This window comes from Pseudophryne corroboree, chromosome 10, assembly GCF_028390025.1.
Source record: "Pseudophryne corroboree isolate aPseCor3 chromosome 10, aPseCor3.hap2, whole genome shotgun sequence".
Lineage (NCBI taxonomy): Eukaryota > Metazoa > Chordata > Amphibia > Anura > Myobatrachidae > Pseudophryne > Pseudophryne corroboree.
Genome location: NC_086453.1, coordinates 164,880,437 through 164,897,286, shown reverse-complemented (window position 1 = coordinate 164,897,286; position 16,850 = coordinate 164,880,437). Strand labels below are relative to the sequence as shown.

Genomic DNA, 16,850 nt, shown 5'->3' with positions numbered 1-16,850 from the left:
GTCCCATGTTTTGCACATACCTTGAATTTGGTGGTGCAGAATTTTTTAAAAAACGACAGGGGCGTGCAAGAGATGCTGTCGGTGGCCAGAAAAATTGCGGGACACTTTCGGCGTACAGGCACCACGTACAGAAGACTGGAGCACCACCAAAAACTACTGAACCTGCCCTGCCATCATCTGAAGCAAGAAGTGGTAACGAGGTGGAATTCAACCCTCTATATGCTTCAGAGGTTGGAGGAGCAGCAAAAGGCCATTCAAGCCTATACAATTGAGCACGATATAGGAGATGGAATGCACCTGTCTCAAGTGCAGTGGAGAATGATTTCAACGTTGTGCAAGGTTCTGATGCCCTTTGAACTTGCCACACGTGAAGTCAGTTCAGACACTGCCAGCCTGAGTCAGGTCATTCCCCTCATCAGGCTTTTGCAGAAGAAGCTGGAGGCATTGAAGAAGGAGCTAACACGGAGCGATTCCGCTAGGCATGTGGGACTTGTGGATGCAGCCCTTAATTCGCTTAACAAGGATTCACGGGTGGTCAATCTGTTGAAATCAGAGCACTACATTTTGGCCACCGTGCTCGATCCTAGATTTAAAGCCTACCTTGGATCTCTCTTTCCGGCAGACACAGGTCTGCTGGGGTTGAAAGACCTGCTGGTGACAAAATTGTCAAGTCAAGCGGAACGCGACCTGTCAACATCTCCTCCTTCACATTCTCCCGCAACTGGGGGTGCGAGGAAAAGGCTCAGAATTCCGAGCCCACCCGCTGGCGGTGATGCAGGGCAGTCTGGAGCGACTGCTGATGCTGACATCTGGTCCGGACTGAAGGACCTGACAACGATTACGGACATGTCGTCTACTGTCACTGCATATGATTCTCTCAACATTGATAGAATGGTGGAGGATTATATGAGTGACCGCATCCAAGTAGGCACGTCACACAGTCCGTACTTATACTGGCAGGAAAAAGAGGCAATTTGGAGGCCCTTGCACAAACTGGCTTTATTCTACCTAAGTTGCCCTCCCACAAGTGTGTACTCCGAAAGAGTGTTTAGTGCCGCCGCTCACCTTGTCAGCAATCGGCGTACGAGGTTACATCCAGAAAATGTGGAGAAGATGATGTTCATTAAAATGAATTATAATCAATTCCTCCGCGGAGACATTGACCAGCAGCAATTGCCTCCACAAAGTACACAGGGAGCTGAGATGGTGGATTCCAGTGGGGACGAATTGATAATCTGTGAGGAGGGGGATGTACACGGTGATATATCGGAGGGTGAAGATGAGGTGGACATCTTGCCTCTGTAGAGCCAGTTTGTGCAAGGAGAGATTAATTGCTTCTTTTTTGGGGGGGGTCCAAACCAACCCGTCATATCAGTCACAGTCGTGTGGCAGACCCTGTCACTGAAATGATGGGTTGGTTAAAGTGTGCATGTCCTGTTTTGTTTATACAACATAAGGGTGGGTGGGAGGGCCCAAGGATAATTCCATCTTGCACCTCTTTTTTCTTTTCTTTTTCTTTGCATCATGTGCTGATTGGGGAGGGTTTTTTGGAAGGGACATCCTGCGTGACACTGCAGTGCCACTCCTAGATGGGCCCGGTGTTTGTGTCGGCCACTAGGGTCGCTAATCTTACTCACACAGTCAGCTACCTCATTGCGCCTCTTTTTTTCTTTGCGTCATGTGCTGTTTGGGGAGGGTTTTTTGGAAGGGACATCCTGCGTGACACTGCAGTGCCACTCCTAGATGGGCCCGGTGTTTGTGTCGGCCACTAGGGTCGCTAATCTTACTCACACAGTCAGCTACCTCATTGCGCCTCTTTTTTTCTTTGCGTCATGTGCTGTTTGGGGAGGGTTTTTTGGAAGGGACATCCTGCGTGACACTGCAGTGCCACTCCTAGATGTGCCCGGTGTTTGTGTCGGCCACTAGGGTCGCTAATCTTACTCACACAGTCAGCTACCTCATTGCGCCTCTTTTTTTCTTTGCGTCATGTGCTGTTTGGGGAGGGTTTTTTGGAAGGGCCATCCTGCGTGACACTGCAGTGCCACTCCTAGATGGGCCCGGTGTTTGTGTCGGCCACTAGGGTCGCTTATCTTACTCACACAGCGACCTCGGTGCAAATTTTAGGACTAAAAATAATATTGTGAGGTGTGATGTGTTCAGAATAGGCTGAAAATGAGTGTAAATTATGTTTTTTGAGGTTAATAATACTTTGGGATCAAAATTACCCCCAAATTCTATGATTTAAGCTGTTTTTTAGGGTTTTTTGAAAAAAACACCCGAATCCAAAACACACCCGAATCCGACAAAAAAAATTCGGTGAGGTTTTGCCAAAACGCGGTCGAACCCAAAACACGGCCGCGGAACCGAACCCAAAACCAAAACACAAAACCCGAAAAATTTCCGGCGCTCATCTCTATTGTAAACTAGCTTATAAACTCTGCTGGGACAGGGACTGATGTGGATAAATGAAATATTTTCTCTGTAAAGTGCTGCATAATATATATGTATTACATAAATAATTAATACATACTATATCTGTGTAAATATATATATGTTATGTAAACTACATGAGGTTGTCAACAGAGTTTATGTCACATTCTGCTCTTTTCTCTGTTTAGAGGCTCCAGGAGAACCAGAAATTGTAATGAAAGACATTGGAATACCAGAGACAGAAAATGCTGTTGAGGTAAACCTGAAAAAAGTACAATACAGTATTTGACAATGACAAAAATAAGCAAATGATTGAAGATTGGCAAGAAAATAATGAGAGAAACACGAGAGCAGTGCTTGTAGAACTGGTTACATGGCTGAATGTTACTTTAGTAATTTATTGTCTTTCATATGTAGAACATACACATTTCAATTATACAGTTACAGCCTGTGGCATATCTATAAAGGTGTGGATTATTAGATCTACAGTAAAAAGGTCTACAGTGAATAGGGCTACCACAAATGGCAGACATGCGTTAGGTCGACAGGGTAAAAAGATCAACAGGATCAAAAGGTCAACATGTAAATGGTTGACACAAAAAAGGTAGACATTTTTTTTTTTTTTTTTGGGGGGGGGGCATTTTGTCACACTTCTGCCACAAACAAGCCCCTTTAGTATACCACATCCCCTCACATGGCTCATACAAGGTGCTTTGGGCAGATTACTATTCCCAATTGTTGTCCACGTGGATCGTAAAGTATTAAAAAGTTAATTTACACATCTTGCACCGATTATAGATGGTCCAGGGGGCCCACACTGCACACGCTGCTCCCATTTCTTGAATAATTAACCCTCCGAATTCCCCAGTCACCAGCAGCAGTGCTGCACAAATCACTGGGAAAATTGCGCAGTGGACATCTTCCTGGCATTTTGCACTTACATGGTAAGAAAATCACTGGGAAAATGGCTGCTATGCCATTTCCCCGGAGTCCTATGCATGCATACTAAACTCTAGCACAGTGCTAGGGTCTGCTAGTGACCGTAGGGCCTAATTCAGACCTGATTGCTCACTAGGGGTTTTTGGCACTGCTGCGAGCAGATTGTCGCCGCCCATAGGGGAGTGTATTTTTGCTTTGCAAGATGCGATCACATGTGCAGCCGAGCGGTGCAAAAAATATTTGTGCAGTTTCTGAGTTGCCCAGAACTTACTCAGCCCTTGCGATCACTTCAGCCTGTCCGGTCCCGGAATTGACGTCAGACACCTGCCCTGCAAACGCTTGGACACGCCTGCATTTTTCCAACCACTCCCTGAAAATGGTCAGTTGCGAACAATAAACGCTTTCTTCCTGTCAATCTCCTTGCGATCGGCTGTGGGAATGGATTCTTCGTAAAACCCATCGGACAGCATCGATCCGCTTTGTACCCGTGCAACGTGCCTGCACATTGCGGTGCATACGCATGCGCAGTTCTGACCTGATCGCAGTGCTGCAAAAAACGCTAGTGAGCGATCAGGTCTGAATGACCCCCTCTGTGTCTGAATCCCCTCTCTGACAATTTTTCCACTGGCTACCTATCTCCTATAGGATACAGTCTAAACTTCTCACCCTAACTTTCAAGGATCTCTCACTCTCTTCTCCTTCTTACATCTCCAACTTCATCTCCTTCCACACCCCTCGCTTCCTATCTAGTCAGTCAGTGCCACTGCCTTTCCCGCTCATTGTTTACCACCTCTCACTACTGCTTTCAAGACTTCTCCCATACTGCTACCTACATATAGTATATAATCCTCTTTGTTCTTTTAGGCTCTCTCTTAATGTCCAATGCTTCAAGTTTTCCCTCAGAACCCACTTATTCACAAAGGTGTACCAGATTTCTGCCTAATTTGGCCTTTACTCCCACTTTGCTAACCATTGTGTCTTGCGACAACTGCCACGCTCTCCCTTTCCCTTGCGATCACTTCAACCTGTCCGGTCCCGGAATTGACGTCACACACCTGCCCTGCAAACGCTTGGACACGCCTGCATTTTTCCAACCACTCCCTGAAAATGGTCAGTTGCGAACAATAAACGCTTTCTTCCTGTCAATCTCCTTGCGATCGGCTGTGGGAATGGATTCTTCGTAAAACCCATCGGACAGCATCGATCCGCTTTGTACCCATGCAACGTGCCTGCACATTGCGGTGCATACGCATGCGCAGTTCTGACCTGATCGCAGTGCTGCAAAAAACGCTAGTGAGCGATCAGGTCTGAATGACCCCCTCTGTGTCTGAATCCCCTCTCTGACAATTTTTCCACTGGCTACCTATCTCCTATAGGATACAGTCTAAACTTCTCACCCTAACTTTCAAGGATCTCTCACTCTCTTCTCCTTCTTACATCTCCAACTTCATCTCCTTCCACACCCCTCACTTCCTCTCTAGTCAGTCAGTGCCACTGCCTTTCCCGCTCATTGTTTACCACCTCTCACTACTGCTTTCAAGACTTCTCCCATACTGCTACCTACATATAGTATATAATCCTCTTTGTTCTTTTAGGCTCTCCCTTAATGTCCAATGCTTCAAGTTTTCCCTCAGAACCCACTTATTCACAAAGGTGTACCAGATTTCTGCCTAATTTGGCCTTTACTCCCACTTTGCTAACCATTGTGTCTTGCGACAACTGCCACGCTCTCCCTTTCCCTTGCGATCACTTCAGCCTGTCCAGTCCCGGAATTGACGTCAGACACCTGCCCTGTAAACGCTTGGACACGCCTGCATTTTTCCAACCACTGCCTGGAAACTGTCACTTGACACCCACAAATGCCTTCTTCCTGTCAATCTCCTTGCGATTGGCTGTGCGAATGGATTCTTCGTAAAACCCATCGTACAGCAACAATTTACTGGGGACCATGATAATTTTCACTTTATATACCGTAGGGTTCCATTTAAAAGTGATAGTAATAGCTAGCAGCATATTTCATTTAGTATTACTGCATTTCATTGTGATGCGTACTAATATGCCATATTTAAATGACTTAACTGTCTTGTGACGTCTAGCACTCTGTTCATCCTCCACTGCATCCTCTGCTGTGGTGACAGATTAATGACTAATGCACATGGTACTGGCAGTCTGCGCATTCACATAGTGTGTCAACTTTCTTCAATCCAGTGAGGACTCAGTAAAAGCATGGAATTCTTTGCTGAAGCAAAAAAGGCTTTACTGGTTCTACATTTATGGAATTGGGGACTGTACATGCCTCTTCTCCCATCTCACCACCCTTTCACTGCCTGGCACCAAGTGAACAGAACATAACTCCCAAACATCTGAGTCATACTATACACCTCAAACCATGACATTTGGGATTTACTCTATGATAGCACTAGTGGATAGTAGAGATGAGCGAGTTTGGTTCTCTGAGAACCGAACTCTACTGAACATCACGTCCTGAGCCCGGATCCAAGTCCGGCTTGGGACTTCCCGCCAGGCTCGGAAACCAGAACGAGGCAAAATGTCATCATCCTGCTGTCGGATTCTCGTGGGTTTTGGATTCCATATAAAGAGCCGTGCGTCGCCTCCATTTTCACTCCAGCCTGGAGAGTGTAGCGAGAGGATGTGTCTCTCTCCTCAGTGTCTGTCTGTGCGGGAAAGTGGTGTGGTGACCTGCTCTGTCTTATGTGTGTCATTCCAGTGCTGTCTTGTGCTGCATCAGTCCAGTGTTGGTGTCTTGTGCTGCATCAGTCCAGTCACAGTGGTGGTGTCCTCTGCTGCCATATGTCCAGTGCTGCTGTGTTGTGCTGTATCAGTCCAGTGGTGGTGTCCCTGTGCTTCTGTATAAGTCCAGTGGTATTGCCGAATAAGTCCAGTGATACTGCCATATAAGTACAATAGTACTGCCGTATAAGTCCAGTGGTACTGCCGTATAAGTCCAGTGGTAATGCCGTATATGTCCTGTGGGACTGCCGTATATGTCCAGTCCAGTTGTATTGCCGTATAAGTCCAATGGTACTGCCGTATAAATCCAGTCCAGTGATACTGCCATATAAATCCAGTGATACTGCCATATATGTCCAGTGGTACTGCTGTATAAGTCCAGTGATACTGCCGTATAAATCCAGTCCAGTGATACTGTGGTATATGTCTAGTTATACTTCCTTATAAATCCAGTCCAGTGATACTGCCGTATAAGTCCAGTGATACTGCCATATAAGTCCAGTCCGGTGATACTGCAGTATATGTCCAGTGGTACTGCCGTATGAGTACAGTATTACTACCGTATAAATCCAGTCCAGAGGTACTGCCGTATATACGTCCAGTGGTACTGCCGTATAAATCCAGTGATACTGCTATATATGTCCAGTGGTACTGCCGTATAAACCCAGTCCAGTGATACTGCTGTATATGTCCAGTGGTACTGCCATATGAATACAGTATTACTACCGTATAAATCCGGTCCAGTGGTACTGCCGTATAAGTCCAGTGATACTGCCGTATATGTCCAGTGATACTGCATATATGTCCAGTGGTACTGCCGTAGCAGTCCAGGGGTACTGCCGTATAAGTCCAGGGGTACTGCCGTATAAGTCTAGGGGTACTGCCGTATAAGTCCAGTACAGTGGTATTGCTGTATAAGTCCAGGGGTACTGCCGTATAAGTCCAGGGGTACTGCCGTATAAGTCCAGGGGTACTGCCGTATAAGTCCAGTCCAGTGGTATTGCTGTATAAGTCCAGTCCAGTGATACTGCCATATAAATCCAATGATACTGCCGTATATGTCCAGTGGTACTGCTTGTATAAGTCCAATGATACTGCCGTATAAATCCAGTCCAGTGATACTGTGGCACATGTCCAGTTATACTTCCATATAAATCCAGTCCAGTGGTATTGCCAGAGGCGGATTGGCCATAGGGTCTACAGGGAAGTTTCCCGGTGGGCCGACCCCCCCCCCCCCCCCCCCCCCCCGTGGGGCCTGTTTTGTTTGAGGACATGTGGTCCTTTTTATAGACATAATGAATAAGATGCAAAATGATTTGCATATCTGAAAATTACTTTGTCACTTAGCCTGTGTATGCTCTGTCTGCCTGCTGGGCTGACATATAAGATTGAGTGAATAGTGATTGGGATACGGTTGGTGTAATAAGCAAGAAAATATATCTTTCTAAAGGATGATAAAGTTTCCTAAATTCTGAAGGCGTTTCATATAATGTGCTCATAATATTTAATTTTATTTCTTTTTAACTTCTACCTTGATGCTGGACATGCCCACTATCTGGAAAGTCTTGGGGGGAGGGTGCTGCTGCCATGGCCCATGGCTAGACCTTACACCTCTGGTGCTGCCCATGTGGTGCCACTAGTACAAATTTTTCCAGGGCCGCTTTTTGTTCCCAATCCGCCCCTGGGTACTGCTGTATTAGTCTAGTGATACTGCCATATACGTCCAGTAATACTGCCATATAAATCCAGTCCAGTGGTACTGCTGTATAAGTCCAGTGGTACTGCCGCATAAGTCCGGTGGTACTGCCGTATAAGTCCGGTGGTACTGCCGTATAAGTCCGGTGGTACTGCCGTATAAGTCCGGTGGTACTGCCGTATAAGTCCAGTGGTACTGCCATATAAGTCCAGTCCAGTGATACTGCAGTATATGTCCAGTGGTACTGCCGTATGAGTACAGTATTACTGCTGTACAGATCCAGTCCAGAGATACTGCCGTATATGTCCAGTGGTACTGCCATATAAATGCAGTGGTACTGCCGTATAAATCCAGTCCAGTGGTACTGCTGTATAAGTACAGTGATACTGCCGTATAAGTACAGTGATACTGCCATATAAATCCAGTTCAGTGGTACTGCCATATAAATCCAGTGGTACTGCCGTATAAATCCAGTCCAGTAATACTGCCGTATATGTCCAGTGGAACTGCCGTATAAGTACAGTATTACTAGCGTATAAATCCAGTCCAGTGGTACTGTCGTATAAGTCCAATGATACTGCCGTATAAGTCCAGTGGTACTGCCATATAAGTCCAGTGGTACTGCCATATAAGTCCAGTGGTACTGCCATATAAGTCCAGTGGTACTGCCATATAAATCCAGTCCAGTGATACTGCAGTATATGTCCAGCGGTACTACCGTATGAGTACAGTATTACTACCGTATAAATCCAGTCAAGAGAGACTGCCGTATATACGTCCATTGGTACTGCCGTATAAATACAGTGATACTGCCGTATAAATCCAGTCCAGTGGTACTGCTGTATAAGTCCAGTGATACTGCCGTATAAGTCCAGTGATACTGCCATATAAATCCAGTCCAGTGGTACTGCCGTATATGTCCAGTAGTACTGCCGTATATGTCCAGTGATACTGCCATATATGTCCAGTGGTACTGCCGTATAAGTCCAGTGATACTGCCTTATATGTCCAGTGGTACTGCCGTATAAATCCAGTCCAGTGGTACTGCTGTATAAGTTCAGTGATACTGCCATATAAATCCATTCCATTGGTACTGCCGCATATGTCCAGTGGTACTGCCGTATGAGTACAGTATTACTACTGTATAAATACAGTCCAGTGGTACTGCCATATATATGTCCAGTGATACTGCCATATATGTCCAGTGGTACTGCCGTATAAGTCCAGTGATACTGACATATAAATTCAGTGATACTGACGTAGAAGTCCAGTGATACTGCCATATAAATCCAGTCCAGTGGTACTGCCGTATAGGTCCATTGGTGCTGCCGTATAAGTCCAGTGATACTGCCGTATATGTCCAGTGCTATTGCCGTATAAGTCCAAACCAGTGGTACTGCCGTATAAGTCCAGTGGTACTGCTATATAAGTCCAGTGGTACTTCCGTATAAGTCCAGTCCAGTGTTGCTTCCGTATAAGTTTAGTGCTACTGTCCTGTGCTGTATATTATTTACTCCAAATAATGGGGTTATTAATATTTAATCCAAATAATTTTTACAGGGTTTGCCCTGTGTGGTGTAGAGGTACGCTCTCCTTTGCTGCATATTGTTATATAACTCCAGAAAAATAATGGAGAACAAAAATTTGTAGGATAAAGTAGGGAAGTTCAAGAACCACTTTCTCCTACTGTTGCTGCTGCCGCTGATGTTGTTGCTGCTGGGAGTCGATCGTCATCCCAGAAGGGAAGTCGGAAGACCACTTGTACTACTTTAACTAAGCAATTGACTGTCCAACAGTCCTTTGTGAGGAAGATGAAATATGACAGCAGTCATCCTGTTGCAAAGCGGATAACTGAGGCCTTAACAGCTATGTTGGTGTTAGACGTACATCCGGTATTCGCCATTAGTGCAGTGGGATTAAGGGGGTCATTACGAGTTGATCGCTCACTAGCTACTTTTAGCAGCCATGCAAATGCATAGTCGCCGCCCACGGGGGAGTGTATTTTTGCTTTGCAAGTGTGTGAACGCGTGTGCAGCCGAGCAGGACGAAAAAGTTTTTTGAAGTTTGAGTAGCTCTGGACTTTCTCAGCCCTTGCGATCACTTCGGTCTTTTTGGTCCCGGAATTTACCTCAGACACCTGCCCTGCAAACGCCTGAACATGCTTGTGTTTTTCCAAACACTCCCTGACTGTTGACACCCACAAATGCCCTCTTCCTGTCAATCTCCTTGTGATCGGCTGTGCAAATGTATTCTTCATTAAATCCATCGCCCAGCAACGTTCCGCTTTGTACCCGTATGACACGTGTGTACATTGCGGTGCATGCGCAGTAGTAACCTGTTCGCTGCGCTGCGAAAAATGTCAGTGAGCGATCAACTCAGAATGACCCCCTTAGACAATTGATGGAGGTAGTGTGTCCCCGCTACCATATCTCATCTAGATTCCACTTCACTAGGAAAGCGATTCAAGGACTGGGCAGGGACATTACGAAAAGTGTCCTCAGTGTCCTAAAAAATGCGGTTGTACCCAGTGTCCACTTAACCACAGACATGTGGACAAGTGGAGCAAGGCAAACTATAGACTACATGACTATGACAGCCCACTGGGTAGATGTATTGCCTCCCGCAGCGACAGCAGCACCAGTAGCAGCATCTCACAAACGTAGTGATGTGCACCGGACATTTTTCGGGTTTTGTGTTTTGGTTATGGATTCGGTTCCGCGGCCGTGTTTTGGATTCGGACACGTTTTGGCAAAACCTCCCAGAAATTTTTTTGTCTGATTCGGGTGTGTTTTGGATTCGTTTTTTTTTTACAAAAAACCCTCAAAAACAGCTTAAATCATAGAGTTTGGGGGTCATTTTGATCCCATAGTATTATTAACCTCAATAACCATAATTTCCACTCATTTTCAGTCTATTCTGAACACCTCACACCTCACAATATTATTTTTAGTCCTAAAATTTGCACCGAGGTCGCTGGATGGCTAAGCTAAGCGACCCAAGTGGCCGACACAAACACCTGGCCCATCTAGGAGTGGCACTGCAGTGTCAGGCAGGATGGCACTTAAAAAAAATTGTCCCCAAACAGCACATGATGCAAAGAAAAATGAAAGAAAAAAGAGGTGCAAGATGGAATTGTCCTTGGGCCCTCCCACCCACCCTTATGTTGTATAAAAAGGACATGTACACTTTAACGAACCCATCATTTCAGCGACAAGGTCTGCCACACGACTGTGCCTGAAATGACTGGTTGGTTTGGGCCCCCACCAAAAAAAGAAGCAAACAATCTCTCCTTGCACAAACTGGCTCTACAGAGGCAAGATGTCCACCTCATCATCATCCTCTGATTCCTAAACCCTTTCACTGTGTACATCCCCCTCCTCAAAGATTATCATCTCAGGTCCCTGTGTACTTTCTGGAGGCAATTGCTGCTGGTGAATGTCTCCACAGTGGAATTGATTCTAATTCATTTTGATGAACATGATCTTCTCCACATTTTCTGGAAGTAACCTCGTACGCCGATTGCTGACAAGGTGAACGGCTGCACTAAACACTTTTTCGGAGTACACACTGGAGGGAGGGCAACTTAGGTAGAATAAAGCCAGTTTGTGCAAGGGCCTCCAAATTGCCTCTTTTTCCTGCCAGTATACGTACGGACTGTGTGACGTGCCTACTTGGATGCGGTCACTCATATAATCCTCCACCATTCTTTCAATGGTGAGAGAATCATATGCAGTGACAGTAGACGACATGTCAGTAATCGATGGCAGGTCCTTCAGTCCGGACCAGATGTCAGCACTCGCTCCAGACTGCCCTGCATCACCGCCAGCGGGTGGGCTCGGAATTCTTAGCCTTTTCCTCGCACCCCCAGTTGCGGGAGAATGTGAAGGAGGAGATGTTGACGGGTCACGTTCTGCTTGACTTGACAATTTTCTCACCAGCAGGTCTTTGAACCTCTGCAGACTTGTGTCTGCCGGAAAGAGAGATACAACGTAGGTTTTAAATCTAGGATCGAGCACGGTGGCCAAAATGTAGTGCTCTGATTTCAACAGATTGACCACCCGTGAATCCTGGTTAAGCGAATTAAGGGCTCCATCCACAAGTCCCACATGCCTAGCGGAATTGCTCTGTTTTAGCTCCTCCTTCAATGTCTCCAGCTTCTTCTGCAAAAGCCTGATGAGGGGAATGACCTGACTCAGACTGGCAGTGTCTGAACTGACTTCACGTGTGGCAAGTTCAAAGGGTTGCAGAACCTTGCACAACGTTGAAATCATTCTCCACTGCGCTTGAGTCAGGTGCATTCCCCCTCCTTTGCCTATATCGTGGGCAAGTGTATAGGCTTGAATGGCCTTTTGCTGCTCCTCCATCCTCTGAAGCATATAGAGGGTTGAATTCCACCTCGTTACCACCGCTTGCTTCAGATGATGGCAGGGCAGGTTCAGGAATGTTTGGTGGTGCTCCAGTCTTCGGCACGCGGTGGCTGAATGCCGAAAGTGGCCCCCAATTCTTTGGGCCACCGACAGCATCTCTTGCACGCCCCTGTCGTTTTTTAAATAATTCTGCACCACCAAATTCAATGTATGTGCAAAACATGGGACGTGATGGAATTTGCCCAGATGTAATGCACGCACAATATTGGTGGCGTTGTCCGATGTCACAAATCCCCAGGAGAGTCCAATTGGGGTAAGCAATTCTTCGATGATCTTCCTCAGTTTCCGTAAGAGGTTGTCAGCTGTGTGCCTCTTCTGGAAAGCGGTGATACAAAGCGTAGCCTGCCTAGGAACGAGTTGGCGTTTGCGAGATGCTGCTACTGGTGCCGCCGCTGCTGTTCTTGCTGCGGGAGGCAATACATCTACCCAGTGGGCTGTCACAGTCATATAGTCCTGAGTCTGCCCTGCTCCACTTGTCCACATGTCCGTGGTTAAGTGGACATTGGGTACAACTGCATTTTTTAGGACACTGGTGACTCTTTTTCTGAGGTCTGTGTACATTTTCGGTATCGCCTGCCTAGAGAAATGGAACCTAGGTGGTATTTGGTAGCGGGGACACAGTACCTCAATCAAGTCTCTAGTTGCCTCTGAATTAACGGTGGATACCGGAACCACGTTTCTCACCGCCCAGGCTGCCAAGGCCTGAGTTATCTGCTTTGCAGCAGGATGACTGCTGTGATATTTCATCTTCCTCGCAAAGGACTGTCGGACAGTCAATTGCTTACTGGAAGTAGTACAAGTGGTCTTCCCACTTCCCCTCTGGGATGATGATCGACTCCCAGCAGCAACAACAGCAGTGCCAGCAGCAGTAGGCGTTACACTTAAGGATGCATCGGAGGAATCCCAGGCAGGAGATGACTCATTAGACTTGACAGTGACATGGCCTGCAGGACTATTGGCTTTCCTGGGTAAGGAGGAAATTGACACTGAGGGAGTTGGTGGTGTGGTTTGCAGGAGCTTGGTTACAAGAGGAAGGGATTTAGTTGTCAGTGGACTCCTTCCGCTGTCACCCAAAGTTTCTGAACTTGTCACTGACTTCTGATGAATGCGGTTTAGGTGGTTAACGTCCTTACCACTACTTATTACAGCTTGACAAAGGCAACACACGGCTTGACACCTGTTGTCCGCATTTGTGTTTAAATAATTCCACACCGAAGAGCTGATTTTTTTTGTATTTTAACCAGGCATGTCAATGGCCATATTCGTGCCACGGACAACAGGTGTCTCCCCGGGTGCCTGACTTAAACAAACCACCTCACCATCAGAATCCTCCTTGTCAATTTCCTCCCCAGCGCCAGCAACACCCATATCCTCATCCTGGTGTACTTCAACAGTGACATCTTCAATTTGACTAACAGGAACTGGACTGCGGGTGCTCCTTCCAGCACTTGCAGGGGGCGTGCAAATGGTGGAAGGCGCGAGCTCTTTCCGTCCAGTGTTGGGAAGGTCAGGAATCGCAACCGACACAATTGGACTCTCCTTGGGGATTTGTGATTTAGAAGAACGCACAGTTCTTTGCTGTGCTTTTGCCAGCTTAAGTCTTTTAATTTTTCTGGTGAGAGGATGAGTGCTTCCATCCTCATGTGAATCTGAACCACTAGCCATGAACATAGGCCAGGGCCTCAACCGTTCCTTGCCACTCCGTGTCGTAAATGGCATATTGGCAAGTTTACGCTTCTCATCAGACACTTTCAATTTTGATTTTTGGGTCATTTTACTGAACTTTAGTTTTTTGGATTTTACATGCTCTCTACTATGACATTGGGCATCGGCCTTGGCAGACGACGTTGATGGCATTTCATCGTCTCGGCCATGCCTAGTGGCAGCAGCTTCAGCACGAGGTGGAAGTGGATCTTGATCTTTCCCTATTTTAACCTCCACATTTTTGTTCTCCATTTTTTAATGTGTGGAATTATATGCCAGTATCAATAGCAATGGCCTACTACTATATATACTGCGCACAACTGAAATGCACCACAGGTATGGATGGATAGTATACTTGACGACACTAGAGGTAGGTAGAGCAGTGGCCTACTGTACCGTAATGCTATATATTATATACTGGTGGTCAGCAAACTGTGCAAAACTAAAATGCACCACAGGTATGGATGGATAGTATACTTGACGACACAGAGGTAGGTACAGCAGTGGCCTACTGTACCGTAATGCTATATATTATATACTGGTGATCAGCAAACTGTGTAAAAATTAAATGCACCACAGGTATGGATGGATAGTATACTTGACGACACAGAGGTAGGTACAGCAGTGGCCTACTGTACCGTACTGCTATATATTATATACTGGTGGTCAGCAAACTGTGCAAAAATGAAATGCACCACAGGTATGGATGGATAGTATACTTGACGACACAGAGGTAGGTACAGCAGTGGCCTACTGTACCATACTGCTATATATTATATACTGGTGGTCAGCAAACTGTGCAAAAATGAAATGCACCACAGGTATGGATGGATAGTATACTTGACGACACAGGTAGGTACAGCAGTGGCCTACTGTACCGTGATGCTATATATTATATACTGGTGGTCAGCAAACTGTGCAAAACTGAAATGTACCACAGGTATGGATGGATAGTATACTTGACGACACAGAGGTAGGTACAGCAGTGGCCTACTGTACCGTAATGCTATATATTATATACTGGTGATCAGCAAACTGTGCAAAAATGAAATGCACCACAGGTATGGATGAATAAGTATACTTGGCGACACAGAGGTAGGTACAGCACTGACCTACTGTACCGTACTGGTATATATTATATACTGGTGGTCAGCAAACTGTGCAAAAATGAAATGCACCACAGGTATGGATGGATAGTATACTTGACGACACAGAGGTAGGTACAGCAGTGGCCTACTGTACCGTAATGCTATATATTATGTACTAGTGGTCAGCAAACTGTGCAAAAATGAAATGCACCACAGGTATGGATGGATAGTATACTTGACGACACAGAGGTAGGTACAGCAGTGGCCTACTGTACCGTAATGCTATATATTATATACTGGTGGTCAGCAAACTGTGCAAAACTGAAATGCACCACAGGTATGGATGGATAGTATACTTGACGACACAGAGGTAGGTACAGCAGTGGCCTACTGTACCGTAATGCTATATATTATATACTGGTGGTCAGCAAACTGTGCAAAACTGAAATGCACCACAGGTATGGATGGATAGTATACTTGACGACACAGAGGTAGATACAGCAGTGGCCTTCTGTACCGTACTCCTATATATTATATACTGGTGGTCAGCAAAATTATGCACTGTACTCCTACTATATACTGTCTACAATGCAGCACAGATATGGAGTGTTTTCATGCAGACAACGTATACTGGTGGTCACTGGTCAGCACTGTACTACTCCTCCTATATAATATTATACTGGTGGTCCCCTGTCCCCACAATAAAGCAGCACACTGAGCACAGATATGGAGTGTTTTTCAGGCAGACAACGTATACTGGTGGTCACTGTCAGCAAAACTCTGCACTTTACTCCTGCTATATATACAGCTGCTCCCCAGTCCCCACAATTAAGCAGTGTGAGCATAGATATATGCAGCACACTGAGCACAGATAAGGAGCGTTTTTTTCAGGCAGAGAACGGATAAAACTGGTGGTCACTGATCAGCAAAACTCTGCACTGTACTCCTCCTATATTATGCAGCTGCTCCCCAGTCCTCCCCACAATTAAGCAATAAAGCACAATCAATCAAGTTCAACAATAAACGGAGAGGACGCCAGCCACGTCCTCTCCCTAACATTTCCAATGCACGAGTGAGAATGGCGGCGACGAGCGGCTGCTTATATAGAATCCGAATCTCGCGAGAATCCGACAGCGGGATGATGACGTTCAGGCGCGCTCGGGTCAGAGCCGGCCTTAGCTATAGGCAGGCTAGGCATTTGCCTAGGGCATTCAAGCATGTCTAGGGGCATCCAAGCATGTCCCTGCAGTATCTCATGCTGAGAGGGACAGTCCACAAACTAACTGTTACTTTCCAAATGTATTCAATCAGTACTTGTATACACTGCTGTTTACATTTGTCAAAAAAAATGCACACTGTGCCTTAAACTTCCTCTGACATGCTTGAATGCCCCTGACTTGTGAGACCTCAGACAGACAGCAGAAGCCCAGTAAATGCAATTCCTGGACCTGTGACATTTTTACTGACTATATAAGGTTATTACTGGATGGCTTCTTATGATAACACATGTGTATTTTGGAAGACTGCTTCACAGAAACCTAACATCACCTATACTGCTTGTGCACATGGGGGAGGGGGACCCTGCCATCCTGTGTGTGTCCCTTGTCCCTGTGCAAACCCCAGGTGTCTGCAGGGACATAACATGGGCAGTGTTCTCCCCACACTTTATTTCCTAGTCAGTCCATACCGTAAAATTCCCCTGCCATCTAGCACTGTAACGTGGTCAGTAAGTTGCGTTGTGCTATTTCTTTATGAAACATCAGTGCAGCGTGACTTTCGGACACATCAGACTGGAGGGCAGAGCATTTAGCTCCT

The 16,850-nt window shown here is 46.1% G+C and overlaps 1 protein-coding gene across 7 annotated transcripts in view; it reads left to right on the top strand.

The window, feature by feature from the left end:
* The window catches only part of MCAM (melanoma cell adhesion molecule), a 909,696-nt gene that overhangs the window by 461,748 nt on the left and 431,098 nt on the right, over positions 1-16,850 (top strand). For all 7 annotated transcript variants that reach the window (XM_063942920.1, XM_063942918.1, XM_063942922.1 and 4 more), the window contains one exon: positions 2,619-2,686. In XM_063942920.1, coding sequence (XP_063798990.1) covers positions 2,619-2,686 — 68 coding nt within the window. The remainder of the gene's footprint in view (positions 1-2,618; positions 2,687-16,850) is intronic.